Source organism: Pleuronectes platessa, chromosome 7 (genome assembly GCF_947347685.1).
Source record: "Pleuronectes platessa chromosome 7, fPlePla1.1, whole genome shotgun sequence".
Taxonomy (NCBI): domain Eukaryota; kingdom Metazoa; phylum Chordata; class Actinopteri; order Pleuronectiformes; family Pleuronectidae; genus Pleuronectes; species Pleuronectes platessa.
The window spans coordinates 14,680,397-14,695,142 of record NC_070632.1 but is presented as its reverse complement, the minus strand read 5'-3'; the positions used below and the strand labels follow the sequence as shown (position 1 = coordinate 14,695,142).

Below are 14,746 nucleotides of genomic sequence, written 5' to 3'. Positions count from 1 at the left end.
GCCTGGTCTGACCATCTGAGTGATTCATAATGAAAATATTCTGCATGTACCCAGCGTCTGACTCCTTCATGCATCCTGTACCAAAATCATCCGCCGCACAACAACAACACTGTGCACTGTACCTTGTGTAATATACCTGATGCAAATCTGCAACCAACAGCCGGGAAACCAGATCCCATTAATCAGTGACCCACATGACAGAGGCCGTTTCCTGCAGCTTGCTGCAGATGAGGTGTGTGTGTGTGTGAGGTGTGTGTGTGTGTGTGTCGGTGTGTGTGCGTGTGTGTGTGTAATGTAATCATGCCTGTGAATGCTGATGCAGCTGGCTCTTGATCACATCCTGCTTAACAAGTTATTACGGCTCTTATGATGGGGAGGTGCACTCATTCATTTCCTGATCTTTACTGTGCACGCTTCTTGATCATCATGGGCGGGTGGGTCGAGGCAAACTGCTCATAAGGACGTGATGATGGTGCAAGTGTGGGATCCTGGATTCAAACTATTCATTCATACCTTTTTTTCAGTGACAACAACAAATCCCACAGATGCATTGACACAAATGCAATTCACCACACAAACAACCAGTACACACAGGAAAAAAGCATTTATCAAAAGTACCTGAAGTCACATAAAAATACTATAACATGTGTAGTAACCAAAGGATGGCTGTAACTACCATCTCATGATAATGGCTGAGGCAGATGAAAGATACCACAATGAGTTCGGAAGACAGAGCCCTTCATTTAACCCGGAGAACAGGAATATATGATTGTCAACGTGCTCGAGAAACACAACCTAGCATGACTTAAAGCAACACACCGCATGTACAAATATTGCATAGCTCATATAGAGAATATCTGTATGCCCTTAATGCCAATGCTGTGCTTTCATTCACCTTACATCTACTGTGTCATTGTAGGAAGACATGTGCAATGTAGGTAGATAAATATTTTAAGTATAAGCAGCAATCCGGAGACGACTGGCTCATTTTTAGACTTGTTTCATTTCCCATTTTTCAAACTTAAAATGTGGAAGAATCTAGTTTTTTCCCAACGAGAGACCGAACCAGGTCAAGCCCTTGATAAGTAATAAAATAAAAAATAAATTTTCATCTGCAGCCGAGAAATCCAGCGTCCTGGGAATCCAGCTTTACCCAATATCTTGATTTCTAACTCGGCAGACTTCGATGAAGCCAGAGAGAACTGATATGTGATTCTCTTTTTGACGATGGGAATGGAGGACAGGCACTGTGCTGTGGCCAGGACACAGTTCAGGTAGAGTCCTGAGGTTCATCACGCCGTCGACCTTGGAAAGCTTCAACTTAGCCCTCTCAGATTCGTATATGGAAAGTACTGGAGGAACAAAAGAGACATAATGAGGGACATTGAAACAGAGAGGTCATGTAAACATACTGATTTACTGGATATCTGAGTATTAAGACACCAGAATCAGGAGATGTGTTCAGTGGAGACAAACTGTGGTGAGGTTATTTAAATATAAATAATTAGTAGTAATTAGTAGTAATTAAGTAGCTAAGGACACAGAGCCCACATTGCTGCAGCATGAGAGGTAACGCATGCTCAGCCCACGTTCAAAATGCCACTGCTTTTCATATAAAATGAGGTGTAAACAATATATTGCCACATGCTTTTATACATGCAATCTTAAAATGTTACTTTATGGTACATTTATTACCTTAAAAAGTCAGGTGCCCTAGATATCATATTCTCAAAGTCAGCAAAGGAGAGTTTGCTGTCTCCATCCAGATCGGCCTCCTCGATGGCTTTCTCACACACCAGCTCCACCTCCTCGGGAGTCAGCTCCTCCTTTGTCAGCCTATTCAGAGTCTTTTCCAGGTCCTCTTTGCACAGGTAATTGTCCACATTGAAATCTGTGGGTAACAGCGGTTACAGCAAACAATGGCTGACTTTCATTTTACACCGTTCTGGGAACTTTGAAAGAAAATGAAAGAGTATCCTTTAGAAATGCAGCAATACCATATATTTTGAAGGCATATATGGCCTTGAGTTCCCTAGGAGCCATTTCACTGAGGACTGAGAACATGTCCACGAATTCATTGAAGCTGAGATTGCCCATCCCGTCTTCTGAGAAAGACTCGACGATCCTGTTTCGAAACGGATTTTCCTGCAAATGAATTAACAACATGAACAAATAAATATACACGAGCGAAAATATTAATGCAAAGGTAAGACATGCTGCAACGAGGAGCACATCAAAATTTAGAGCTCAGAGTCTGGATGAGAAAAGAGTCTTTGTCTAAGCAACCATAGGTTTCATGACCATGTGGTTTTATATGCATGTTGTTCTACATATGAGCTGCAGCGTTTTTTCTGCTGATCACAGGGTTCGTCTGAAAATGGCTGACTCCTCCTCTTTGGAGAGGCCAATCGACTCAACACAGCTCATAAAAACTGAGTCCTAGTGAGATAGGTATGTATTTATGGGACTGTGGCTGCACACAGGACTTTGGGTGAGCATGTCTGGCCGAGTCTTCATCGATCCTGCCTTGACGGGTATCCATCTTCTTCCTGCCAACCTCACACCCCTGTTATCATACGACAGTTTGCCAGGAAAAGGTGCTAATTATACCCAGAGCAAGGACACATTTTGACTGTCGGAGAAAAAACCCTGGGTGACAAAATGCTGAATGTTCTTTTCAAATGGCAGGTGCTTCAAAATAGGGAGGGAATCCATCTGTCAGGAAAAAGAGGCAGATTATTTCATGGCACATTAGCTTTCATACGCTGTGTCATACAATCAGATGTGTGATGATGATGATGATGATGGTTAAAAATCAATTCTGGCTGCTAGAAGAGAGTGTGTATTGATTAGGTGTAAGCCCACGTGAGTAGTGGGTTTGTGTTCTTTTGGCAAATGTGTTGTTTAGGCCCAATAAAGAGCAATGACGAATTTGCAAAGTGCCTTTCAGGCAGTGAGGGTCAACAAATTAAAAGAAAAACCTTTGTTTTGTTCCTGAAATGCTTTGAAATCCGGCTGAATTCTGGAGCTTTTATTTAAAAAGTTGTAAAATTGTGTCAGAAGATTGTCACTCGCAAAATAGACCTCTGAGCCACAGGCAATGCTCGGAAAAATAAAACCAGTTAAGTAAATCATTAAAACGTATACACAAGCCACACAGACTACAAGTGATAAAAGATACTCAGTTCAGTTTTATGGAAAACATTGACTGCAGAAAACAATAAAGTGGTTAATCGAGATGGACCAGTTTTCTAACGTCACTCTTCACCATGGACTGTTTTAAAAAAACTCTTCACACAGCGTCCAGCAGAGAAACAATAAAACAGTGACAGTACATTGTAGAACTGTTTGAGGAGGAGTCACTAATCAACAAGGAATAATTCTGAAGTGGATCCAGAGCATTAACACAGGACAAGAAAACAGCCCATTCTAAACAAGCAGGTTTAGAACGGGCACTGCACGAGTCATCCAAGTCACACCGCAGGACTCAAACCGTACTGAGGTATATAAGGATTATTTTACCTTTAACTCTGGCATGTTGACTATCAAGGCTAAAGGCACATTGCAATCAGGCTCCTTGGTGTAGTCCATTGGTACAAGATGTGGAGCCAACTCATGGTATCTGCCATGTAACCTAGAATAAAAGATACAGACCAATTACTGTGCTGGAGGTTTTTACTCAACATATACAGGTAAACACCTGAGACACAGAGAGATGTTTAGCAGGATGGATTTAGTAGCAAGTAGTTTTCTATTGGTTTATAAAAGGCACATGTAGAGAGTAAAAATTAGGGACTAAACAAACTAAACTAAAAACTTACGGGGGCATTTTTTGAGTAAACATATTTCCCCTAGAGTAAAACATGGAGCTGTAGAAACAAACTAACTCTGACTGTGCTGGACTGAATTAATCTTCACATGCAGTTATTGCAATTTTTAACCTTTCTACCTTGAGTCCATCTCTTTTCTCTTGGCTTTAACATTCTTCAGTTTTGTGGAATATATTTTTGTCAATGAGGGAGCCGCTCATCAGCTGAAACACTGGTCTTAGAAGACAAACTAACAATTAAATAAGATAAACCTGACAAAACGATGGAGGTCAATTAGTGCACTGCAGGAAATGAGTGGGTAAACCTGCACCATGACCTTTGAAAGGGTTCGAGACGTACAGCTTCTCTGACCTCCTTGGCTCTAAAATCTCTTTAGAATTTTAATTTCAATAGCAAATCATGAGGAAACTATTAGCATTAGCATTAATTTACAAATAGTAAATACACATAGGAAGATACACTGAAATGATCCAGTATTAAGGCTGGATGTGCCATAAACCCGAAAGGCTGAAATCAGTGACCTCATGGTTACCAGTTATAACCTGATGGTACATAACTGTGATGTAACATCTGCAGCCGGAAACACAGAAACAAGCAGTGTTTTATGAAGGTCATAAAGTGTGGGACTCTAGTACGCCCTCTGCTGATTGTCAATTTGGTTTCCAGTCCACCGCTGACCACAGAATCGAGGTCAATTCAATATCACAAAGGAGAAACTGTACAATTTGTTGATGAGTGATAAGAGTGTGAACAAATACTGAGACACAACGTTGTGAGATTGGACATTTTTTCAACATTTTCTCTGTTTCTCCCAGAGACCTTGATGAGCGAATCAGACATAATAAAGGGAATGACAACTATGACTTTGTCTTAAATGGTGAACCTTGATGGAACTCAGGGGGCCAAATCAGACCCTAACTCCCTGCATGCCTGGAATCACATAACCTTTATCCTTAACTAATGTTGCCCCACAACATTCTTGAGTATCTGTATTTAATTTCTTTAAGTTGCTGCTTTATCTTCCAGCATCTAGAACCTCCTGAAACATGAGCATCAGTGGTTAATTCAATTAAAGAGAAAAGCAGGCATCTTCTTTTAATTTATGCACATGGTCCTGGGACTGAGTGAAAGGTAGAGAGGAATGATGCTAAACCCAGTGAGCCATGATACCCAGCGCAATCACTAAGAGCACGTTCATATTTATTTCATTTTTTAAGGTGTTGAGGATGCACATGTTGACGGAGGTGGAAACGTGACACTCCATCGGGCGGTGCTGAAAACAACACCACAGTCAAAAGGTCAAACTGACTTTCAGAGGTTTGGATAACGTTCTGATAATGCTGCAGGACAACATGGGGAGATGATGGAAAGATACGAGAAGATCATGAATGTGTTGGAGAAGAGAACCATTTACTTGTGATTGTAAGAAATGTAGCAGCCACTAAATAATCATTGACAGTGTCCTAATTTGACCGTTTGGCTTCATTTTAATTTGCACATACACATTGAAAACAATGTAATGTTGAATTAATTCAATTTCATTATATATTAAGTGGTTGCAAAAAATGAACATTTGCTCAATCAAGATATAACTTTGAAGTTTAGTGTACATACTTTTTAATTTGATTGTTATTTTTTATATTTATTCAAGATTAATTCCAAACTGTATTTAGGATTCAATAAAACATTTAAATCAGTTGAATAAACCAGATTGAGACATTTGACATTTACATCGAGTCAGTGCAGCTTTGCTTTGTATTATTAAAATCGTTATGAGGGAAATCTAGAAACAAATTGGGAATCGTCTTGCTATGAGGCAACAGGGCTAACCACACTTTGCCACCCAAACATTTAAAAATATTACACATCAACATTGTGCATTTATGTGAAAAGCAATAATCAAGATGTAAACTACATAAAACTTACCGCAAAATTTCTTTGCGGGTGAAAAATGTACAGTCCTGCAATGAGAAAAACACATGTGTGAGTTTGTTAAAGAGCTGAACCGTACAACCAAATGCAGAAGGTACATGGATTACACACTGTACTCTCAGTGACACGTGTGTGTGAATCATATATAATAACATTACTCTTCCTCTGACAGTCATGTTTACAGCCCTTACTGTAAAAGCGTTCATTGAGGTGTTCAGTTTCTCTTAAATGAGGAATGTGTGCGGGTGTTGTCACCTGCCACTTACGGTTGGAGCGATGAGGCAGGGAGGAACATGATCTGCTGCTGTCTGACATGCATGTACTGGCACACGCATTATCCAACAGCCCGACTGGGAGCACCTCAGTTTACATTTTCTCTTTTGCCAATTGTGTCTGAGCTGTGTCTCCTGAGTGTGAGGCCAGCTGAGCTCCAGAGACAATATAGGAATATAGGAAGAAATAAAAGGAAGGATCCCTATTCACTGTGGCAGCTCGAGTCTAAAACAACCCTTTTGAGGATGTGTAGGTTAATTATAATGTGGGTGAATATTTATAGCAATATCTGACAATGATATCATAGACAACTGGTATCCCTCATACAATATGATGCTGTTGATGGAGCCTATACACATAGAAAAGATAGAAAGTGTAATTACAATATCAAGCTGTGAATTTCTTAGAGGAGCTATCTACAAAGCCTTGGTCAGTTGAATTACGTATCGGGCGGAATATCTAAAACATTTGATTCTACAAAAATAAGATCTCTCACTGGTCGATATTGAACCGAGGCTTAAACAAAAAACAACAGTATTCTAAGAAGGACTTTTAACAAGCAGGAGTAACCAGAGAGGCTCTTGAGAACCAAACTGTCTCCTGAGAGTAGAGTTTCACAGCATATCACTCTGACTTGGCATCAATTATTGAGTCCACACCTAATCACATGATAAACCTGTGCACAGGAAGATGCGTTTCTTCACAGGAAAAAACCTGGATTATTGTTCCATGGAGAACAGAAAAAGGTCAGATGTTTTCAGATCATAACTCAACAGACAGCAGATCCTCCACTTTGCAGGGAAATTGAGACCTTCAGCTGTAAGACTTGATTTCATCTATTTGAACTGTGGAGTCAGAAATGATAACACTTCAACTGGTAATCGGTTATTTACTGTAATATCATTCACTTACGTGAAATACAGGACCACATTGTTCCATTAGATTGATGTTAAGCGATATTGACGACCAATGTTGAGTAAATTCTTTCCCTTCTTTCTCTTTCTTACAAACTTGTATTCCTGGTGGGTTGGACATGCACAGTATATGTATGATGCACGTACAGACCCAGACATGCACGCTCACCTGGTAGGCATCAAGCTGCTCGTCAGTAAATATAGTTTGTTTATTACCCATCTCGATCAAGTGATCTGCTGCTTGAACATCTGGAGCCTTTTGTCAATGAAAGGCATTTAGTCTCCTCACAGGACAAGTCCAGGACGCTGGATAAGTCTCACTGAAATGTCTCTGGTGTCCTTACAGCTGATGTCCTTCTTCACTGCTAACTCTTCAAGCATGTGGTATAAATGAAGAAAAGGTCAAAAAGAAAAAGCATGGTACCGGATGTGTCCAGTTGTGTCAGTGGAGCGAGTGGAGCCTGACAGCGGAGCCCAGGGAGAGCAAACTGATCTGCTTCTCTTTAAGCCCCTCGGCTGCTCTACACTGGAGTCAAGCCTGACCAATGACAACGCAGGCAAATAAATAAATAACCAAACAAATAAATAAATAAAACACAACCTGCTGCTAAAAGGAGAAGCTGTCCATATATTCAATAATCAGTACAATGTGGATATATGATAATAATAATAATGATAATATATGATCTATTATTATTATTCATAATAATATGCATGATAATAAATAATATTATATAATATGTATAATAAATAATTGTAGTATAGTATTTCCAAAACATATTTTACATACATATATTTCTGTACACTATACTGTGTTTCATAGAATTTATAACACGTAATACATTATTATTATTACTATTATACTTAGCATTATTACATTTTTATATCCAATAATTCCATCAACAGTCTATTATCAACTATGTATATGTGGTTTGTTTTTGTACGGTAGTATGGTAATTGAATTACACACATAAAGGCTCATGTTTGCATCTGAAGTGAGCACGAGACCCTAAAAGTCCGGATGTTGGTCGGGCTGCCTTGGTTGACCGGGATCGAGCAGGCTGTTCTGGTAACGAATCAGAAGCTTTGTTAAGAGTTTTACTTTCTCTAGATCAGCCATTCCCAAACTTAAGAATGCCGCAGCCCTATTTGAAAAACTGAAAAATGTGTGCAGCCCACCCACACCTTTAATCACAACTATATGATCCACACACAGGACTAGAAACATACATATTAATAATCTTATAGCTAAAATATTTGTATATGAACGCAGGCATATGCATAACATCCACATTTAAGCATAACAATTTGCAAAGCAACCAATGTAAAAAAAAAAAGAAAAGAAGTGCAAATAGGGTATTGTTAAAAATATATTCTTACTGCTTGTTTAACAGAGCACGTCAAGGATATCCGGCAGAAGACAAACACATTTGAGGCGTAACCAAATATACTTGAGGCGTTTAAGCTGGGCCTTCGACCGGGACTCACTTACCATACGCTTGGTCTGACCTGTTTGTCGGTCTGTTTCTGTATCTTTCTTACCTGCCTGCCTACCTGATAGTAACTTGCAGTCCCTTTGTACTCAGGATCTTTGGTTGTATCTGAACTTACCAGCCTGTCAGCACTCTCGGTTTTGTGGCCAATTTAGGTTTTGAACATTTTCTTCGTAAGCTCCTGATTGTGTAAATAAAATTCCATACATGCACTTATCTCCTTACTTTTGTGTTCTTGCACACTAAGTTCGGCCTCGTTCCACAGAGCATATCAGAATATGGATTCAATTTTCAAAAGGCTTGTCCACGTAAATTTCCGATGCTGCCATATGTGGAACCTACATGTGAATCATTTAAGAACAGAAAGTCACAGGTAAAACTTTTCCATTTGTTTCTTCTCTGTACTAGAGCTGTGCAGGCTGTTAACAAAGGAGAAACTATCTTATTTTGTGTGCTAGAACTTGTTTCCCTTTGTTGAGTTATCATAAGGGGCATTGTGTATCATTCCTGCTACTGATGAAAGGTCCATTGTTTAGTGATATTTACACAATCATTTAGTGGTTATACTGTGGTCTATAAGTGTTCTTAGGTAGACACAAGAGGCACTTGAAGTTCAGATGAACTAGTCCATTACTATTTGAACCTCAGCATCTAGGCTTCCAAATTTGTAAAATTATACATTATATGTATATTGTTGTAATAATTTTTCAGTCAGTTGAAATAAATCCTGAAGAGAAAAATTTGGGGTTGATTTGTGTCTGTATAGGCCTACTATAAAAACCACTTTGCATTTAAAATGTTTGTACTTGTACTTTTACTTTTGATACTTGAGTACATTACAATACCTGATCCTACTTGTGATACTTAAGTACATTTAATATGAGCTACTTTAAGACTTTTACTCAAGTCATTCTCTGACGGGTGACTTTTACTTTTACCGGAGTCACTTTCAGGTAAGATATCTGTACTTTCACTCAAGTACGGCTTTCCAGTACTTTATACACGACTGCAACCACAGTTTGCTGTTGACGTTCATGCTGATCCTCACAGGGATCCTCTCTCAGTCAGTGCTCCAAGTTTACAAGCTCCGAACTTCCCAGTGACACAGAGGAACCTGTTGATCTGCAGCAACTTCTCTCCTTCACAGACTCTGCAACACTTGCTTTTCTGCAGACGTGTCTCCATCTTGCAGCGGCCTGGTGAAAACAGAGCGTCCCCCTCCCCGTGTGCTCATCCTGGGCTGAAGCGCCGCAGACACCGAGGTCCGTCTCACTCAGCATCCACCTGCCTGTGACTGGCTGCGGTACAGTAACAGTGAGTGTGTGTGTGTGTGCGTGTGTTAGTGGACACCCCGGGACAGATGCATGTTTCACCCTCGCACCAACACAACCTCGTCTTGTCCCCGCGCTGCTTCACACCCTCGCTCACCGCCACCACAGGCACATTCACAGGCAAACTTCCCCGCGATGGAGTCGAAGCGAGATAAAGACCAGGGTGAGTTGTGACGGATGGAGCTTGTTGCTACGTCGCTATGCTAGGCGCTAGCGTCGTACGCTAAGGCTTATGCTAGGGTGAAGCTAACATGGTGACGTTTGTTCCACGACATATTTTTTTTTGCGCGTGACGCCTCCAGAGAGAGAGACACAAATTTAATTGAGCAGAACAGCCCCACGTTTCATCAGCTGAGTCATCCTCATGAGAGCACGCAGCGTCACTCCGCTCGTAGCTGACACACAGGCAGCTAACAACACGAACCGGTGGCCACTTGTACCGTGTCTGCAGCCGTCAACACGATGTACTTGTTGTTTCCTCCACGTTGCGGTGATGCAACAGTCACCGGTGCACCTGTCATTGCGTTATTTACACGCAAAGTGAACGAAATGGAGTGTACATCTGTTAATATGACAGAATGAATAGGAACTGTGGAGCTCCAGCGTCGTTACGTGTGGTTAACCAGATGCGTCTGCAGGATGGTTTGTCTCAGCAGGCTCAGGCAGCAGCATTCATGTGCACTCAAGAGTTATGGACTGACTCCGCCTGAGGAAAAAGAACCCAAATATAACTCCCATGCAACTGTTGAGACCGTACATCACACAATCCTCCCACACAACAGCACATCAGCCTTGTTTGTTTGTTTGTGAAACCCCCCCGGAACTGCACATTTGCACTGTGCTGCCACATATGAAATCCACAGATTTGCTTGGATTTGTATTTACCATTTGGAGAAGATTTGCACGAGTTATTTTCATGCTCCATGATAAACGGAAGAGACACGGCGCCTCCAGCATTGTGCTTCTCCAGCGCTGACTCACAAATAGGATTTCTTGCATATATAAGAATAGAAAAGTGAATGCTCTTGGCTGTTCCGCAGATGCAGACTGTGAGAAGATAACCGCTGTGCTGCTCAAGGGACGTACAGGAGAATTTGATCTGGAGTCCATACTCTTTCTCAAATTGAGAGGTCTCGGTAAGGTGAAATTCATATTTCATATTTCAAATTGCATCAATGTTTTCGTATACTTCTTTTTTGGGTTTGTCTTACAGGAATACATGATCTTGGATGCATTGGGGAGTGTGTCAATTTGGAGAAGCTGGACCTCTCTGGAAATAATATCACAAATTTGGGTTGTTTAACATCGCTGCGGCTTCTTTCTGTGCTCAATCTGTCTGCGAACAGGATTTCCAATTTAGGTAAGATTTCAGGAGCAATAGTTTTATTGATCTCAACTGATCAAATAACATTCTTTCATTAATATAATTGTATTAATTTAATGTTATTACTTTTGTACTTCCAGAGCCCCTGCGCAATTGTGACAGTTTACAGCACTTAAACGTGGCTGGGAATATCATATCCAGGTACTGCTGTGACGAATACTTCACCTAAATGAATGAGTTAACATGGCACTAATTACAATTTGTATTATAAACTGTAGAAACAATTGAATGTTTGGCATTAAATATGAAGTATTATATGTTATGGCCCTGTAAAATGATCTTGTGTGTGTTTTGTTTTTCACCAGCATTGAGAGCTTTCACTGCCTTCAGTCTTTGAGAAAGCTAGAAAATATACGTTTTAAAGACAACACTTACAATTACACTAATCCAGGTATGTTATTCAGTGATTATATTTAGTATCTATTTAATGGAGGGAAATCTTGATTAGTGAACTCACAATGACTCTCCTTGTCAGTGTGCAGAAACACATCATATAGAATCATAGTTCTGGAGATGTTCTCCAACATTAAGGTGCTGGATGGTAAGATGTTTTTTTGTTTTTTATTATTCTTATGCTTTGCATTAAAACTCTTATACTTGTGCATGTTTCACAAGGTCTGTGGATTTGTTTGTTTAAACTTTAGGTGAAAGAGTGGTCGGACGGGGCAGTGACTTGTACCAGTTATGCAAAGACATTGATGACACCATCAAAGGTATATTTTCTAACTAGTATGTATTATGTAAGTGTATTATGTTTGTACCGTACATTCAGGAGTTCCTCAGAAAAGGGATTTTAACTCCTCAATCTTCAATAGCCCATTAACACTAAAGATAACAGTATTTTAGATATTCAATTTACAAATGTATTGAAAAGGAATAACAAAAATATTTTCATGTGGGCCTCCCATTTGTCTTGATAATTTTTGAGATGTTAAAACCAGATTAAACATCTCTTGAGACACATGAATGTCACATTGAACCTTATCCCAATGCAGCGAGAGTGCCAGAGGATTTGTAGAGCAGAGTGGCAGAACAGCTTTATTTGTGTATTTATATTACAGCATTACCAGCCTGTGATGTTTTCCTGGTAGAGTAAGATGTTATCAGATTGAACCAATGTGTTTTTCTCTCCCTCTATGAATCTTTAGCTGGTTTATATAAGAATGGACAACTTGTCGAACGTCCTGATTGCAAGCCATGGGTGGAGGATAGTTACTGGGAGATAAAGCGATCAAACAACGCCATTATAGAAGAAGCCTACAAACAGTTTAATGGTAAGAGGTTCTCTGGGTGACTGTTTTACATGTGATCTAATCAGCTGTCAACTCAACCTATCTGTGTTTGCTGTATCGTAGTCCATCTAATCATTGTCCTTCATTTTACTCTACAGATGTTCTTCATGAATGCAGACTCCTCAACAACAGAGCCACACATGTCATTTCTCAAACTGAGAGATCAATGAGCTTGAAGAAGCAGCCAAAGCAGTACGCCATCTAAGTTATGATAACTTCAACGACCTTCCGTTGTATGAGTTCCTATGTCTAATGTACTGTAGGCTTTTAAAATTACTACGCTATATCCAAATGCTTGATAAGTATGTTTGCCAGATTCACGTTCTCTGTGTTGCAGTGCAAGCATTTGTTGAAACTTTATCGCATCCTATGCATTGGGTAGTGGACAATACATGCAAGTGTTTTAAAAGCCTTTATCCATTCTGACACCCCTCAGTTTGGTTCAAAGATGTCTTTACTTGCATTTGCATTTTGTACCATATTGTAGCCTAAATTTATGCTGAGAGCTAATGCTGCTCAAGAATTAAGAGCTCTTTTCCATTTAACATTGCTGGATAAGTTTGGGAGTTAATGTGTCCCATGCTGTATGCTTTCTTTGTATGTTAAACTTTTGCAAAAACTGAATGAATGATTGTTCCAGCTGTTTCTACTTGTTTTATACCATAGACTTTATTATGTGTTTGACCAACTTGTAGAAAATACAGTGCTTATAAAGGTGTTAAAGTCTACTTCACTACTTTTTTTTCAAACTTTACTTTAATACTGATACACACACACTGTGTACACATCCAGAACCAAAGAAAGTGTTACATTAATGATGTGTCTTAAGTAAAGAAAGGCGCAACACACAGAAGGCAGCCATACATGGTGGAATTTGTAGACTCTCAGTAACAGTCTACTGGCGCCACCTGTTGGTGGTAATGTATTCTGCAAAATTGTCTGAGTCACTCATTGAGTGCCACAGCTGCAAAGGACAAAAAATGTTTGAATAAGTGCCATTATCATAGATAAGTTAAATGACCCATAGACACATTAAACAGGATCAGCGGTGGCAGTGTCCAATCACCAGAGACCTCTGAACCCCAAACTGTAAGTGTGTGAATGCTGTAGACAGTGTTTTGCAAGTTCACACCTCTCATGAACTAGTTCAAAGTTCAGTTCATACAAGTAAACGTGAATAGTTCACGTTCATAGTTCACCATTTCAATTCTGAACTAGTTCATAGTTCAGTTCATTTCATAGTTTTAAGGTGGAAAGTGAGAATGAAAGACTTAAATTGTTAAAGAAAACCTTTTGCCTTTACTGTCGGAATCTTTATCAGACAGTGTGTAAAAATCCCTCTTTGCTTTCTCTTGCCATCTGTATATGAGACCGAGAGCTGCTGTGTTGCAGGTATGGCCTGCCCCTTTAAGGAAAGTTTGTAGTGTGTGACGTAGTGCACCTAGGTATTGTGGGAAAAGACGCCAAAAGTGTGTGTATAACGAGAAGTGACGGAGCACCTAGAGGTGATTCGAGTGTTGCCCCTGCTGTTTATCCGAGAAATAAAGTGGCCGCATTCCAAGTAAAGAAACATCTCCTCCTCCTTCTTCACGGAGCGGTCTGGACGGCTGGTTACCTGCCAGACAGCGAGCCAAGATAACCAGTGACAGGGGCGGCTCCTGGTACAGGCGACATAGGAGACTGATTTATCATGACGTGACACATGCAATGTAAAACAATACATTAACGTCACACCATCATCCTCTAACCCCGGGACGCACCGGAGGTAGAAGCGCTGCGAAAAGCGGCCCGCCTCCTTTCTTGGCCCATCTTAAATACTTGGGCCGTTCGCACCGGCAGCGTAGTGTCAGGAAGAACCTGGAAGCGCCGCAGCCACACACACAAGCATTTAATCTCCTGTGGGGGGGTGGCGGCTACAGGCTTGCGTAGGTCAGTCACCTGTGAAGACCAGAATCATTTACCCCTGAACCAGCGCGGAAAATGACGATGATGATGAAAAATTAAACATAAAAAAATTAAATATGAAATTAAATATAATTTTTTTATATTCGATTAAATTAAATTAAATTAAAATTAAATTAAATTAGATTAAAAAAAAAAAACTGTGCGCGCACATCCTGCGCAGAAGCCCATTGCGCACATCCTGCGCAGAGGCCTACTGCGCACATCTGCGCAGAAGCCCATTGCGCACATCCTGCGCAGAGGCCTACTGCGCACATCCTGCGCAGAAGCCTACTGCGCACATCCTGCGCAGAGGCCTACTGCGCACATCTGCGCAGAGGCCCATTGCGCTCATC

At 40.4% G+C, this 14,746-nt stretch overlaps 2 protein-coding genes across 3 annotated transcripts; one reads left to right on the top strand and one right to left on the bottom strand.

Moving 5' to 3' along the window:
* Window positions 1-324: 324 nt before the first annotated feature.
* On the bottom strand, window positions 325-7,455 carry cib2 (calcium and integrin binding family member 2). Of its 2 annotated transcripts, XM_053427099.1 has the most exons (6): window positions 7,119-7,455; window positions 5,757-5,791; window positions 3,523-3,634; window positions 1,998-2,145; window positions 1,696-1,891; window positions 325-1,352 (listed from the first exon to the last, which is right to left on the bottom strand). In XM_053427099.1, the coding sequence occupies exons 1-6, from the start codon at window positions 7,167-7,169 to the stop codon at window positions 1,331-1,333; spliced, it is 564 nt and encodes a 187-aa protein (XP_053283074.1). In that variant the 5' UTR covers window positions 7,170-7,455; the 3' UTR covers window positions 325-1,330. The 2 variants fall into 2 exon arrangements, with proteins under 2 accessions (XP_053283074.1, XP_053283073.1); XM_053427098.1 differs by having other exon boundaries at window positions 5,757-7,455.
* Window positions 7,456-9,762: 2,307 nt separating this feature from the next.
* On the top strand, window positions 9,763-13,166 carry lrrc61 (leucine rich repeat containing 61). The gene is made up of 9 exons (XM_053426993.1): window positions 9,763-9,936; window positions 10,814-10,909; window positions 10,987-11,133; window positions 11,238-11,298; window positions 11,463-11,548; window positions 11,633-11,698; window positions 11,802-11,870; window positions 12,306-12,431; window positions 12,548-13,166. Exons 1-9 carry the CDS (start codon window positions 9,807-9,809, stop codon window positions 12,652-12,654), a joined length of 888 nt encoding a protein of 295 aa, XP_053282968.1. The 5' UTR covers window positions 9,763-9,806; the 3' UTR covers window positions 12,655-13,166.
* The last annotated feature ends 1,580 nt before the right edge of the window (window positions 13,167-14,746 follow it).

Bases quoted from the DNA above. Each gene is read 5' to 3' on its own strand.
- lrrc61 (XM_053426993.1), top strand. From the start codon at position 9,807: ATGTTTCACCCTCGCACCAACACAACCTCGTCTTGTCCCCGCGCTGCT. The intron at 10,910-10,986 runs GTAAGGTGAAAT...TTTGTCTTACAG, and splicing joins TCTCAAATTGAGAGGTCTCG to GAATACATGATCTTGGATGC. The intron at 11,699-11,801 runs GTAAGATGTTTT...TTTAAACTTTAG, and splicing joins CAACATTAAGGTGCTGGATG to GTGAAAGAGTGGTCGGACGG.
- cib2 (XM_053427098.1), bottom strand. From the start codon at position 5,968: ATGAACGCTTTTACAGTAAGGGCTGTAAACATGACTGTCAGAGGAAGA. The intron at 3,635-5,756 runs GTAAGTTTTATG...CTTTTATTCTAG, and splicing joins ACCCGCAAAGAAATTTTGCG to GTTACATGGCAGATACCATG. The intron at 1,353-1,695 runs GTAATAAATGTA...TTGTTCCTCCAG, and splicing joins AGGGCACCTGACTTTTTAAG to TACTTTCCATATACGAATCT.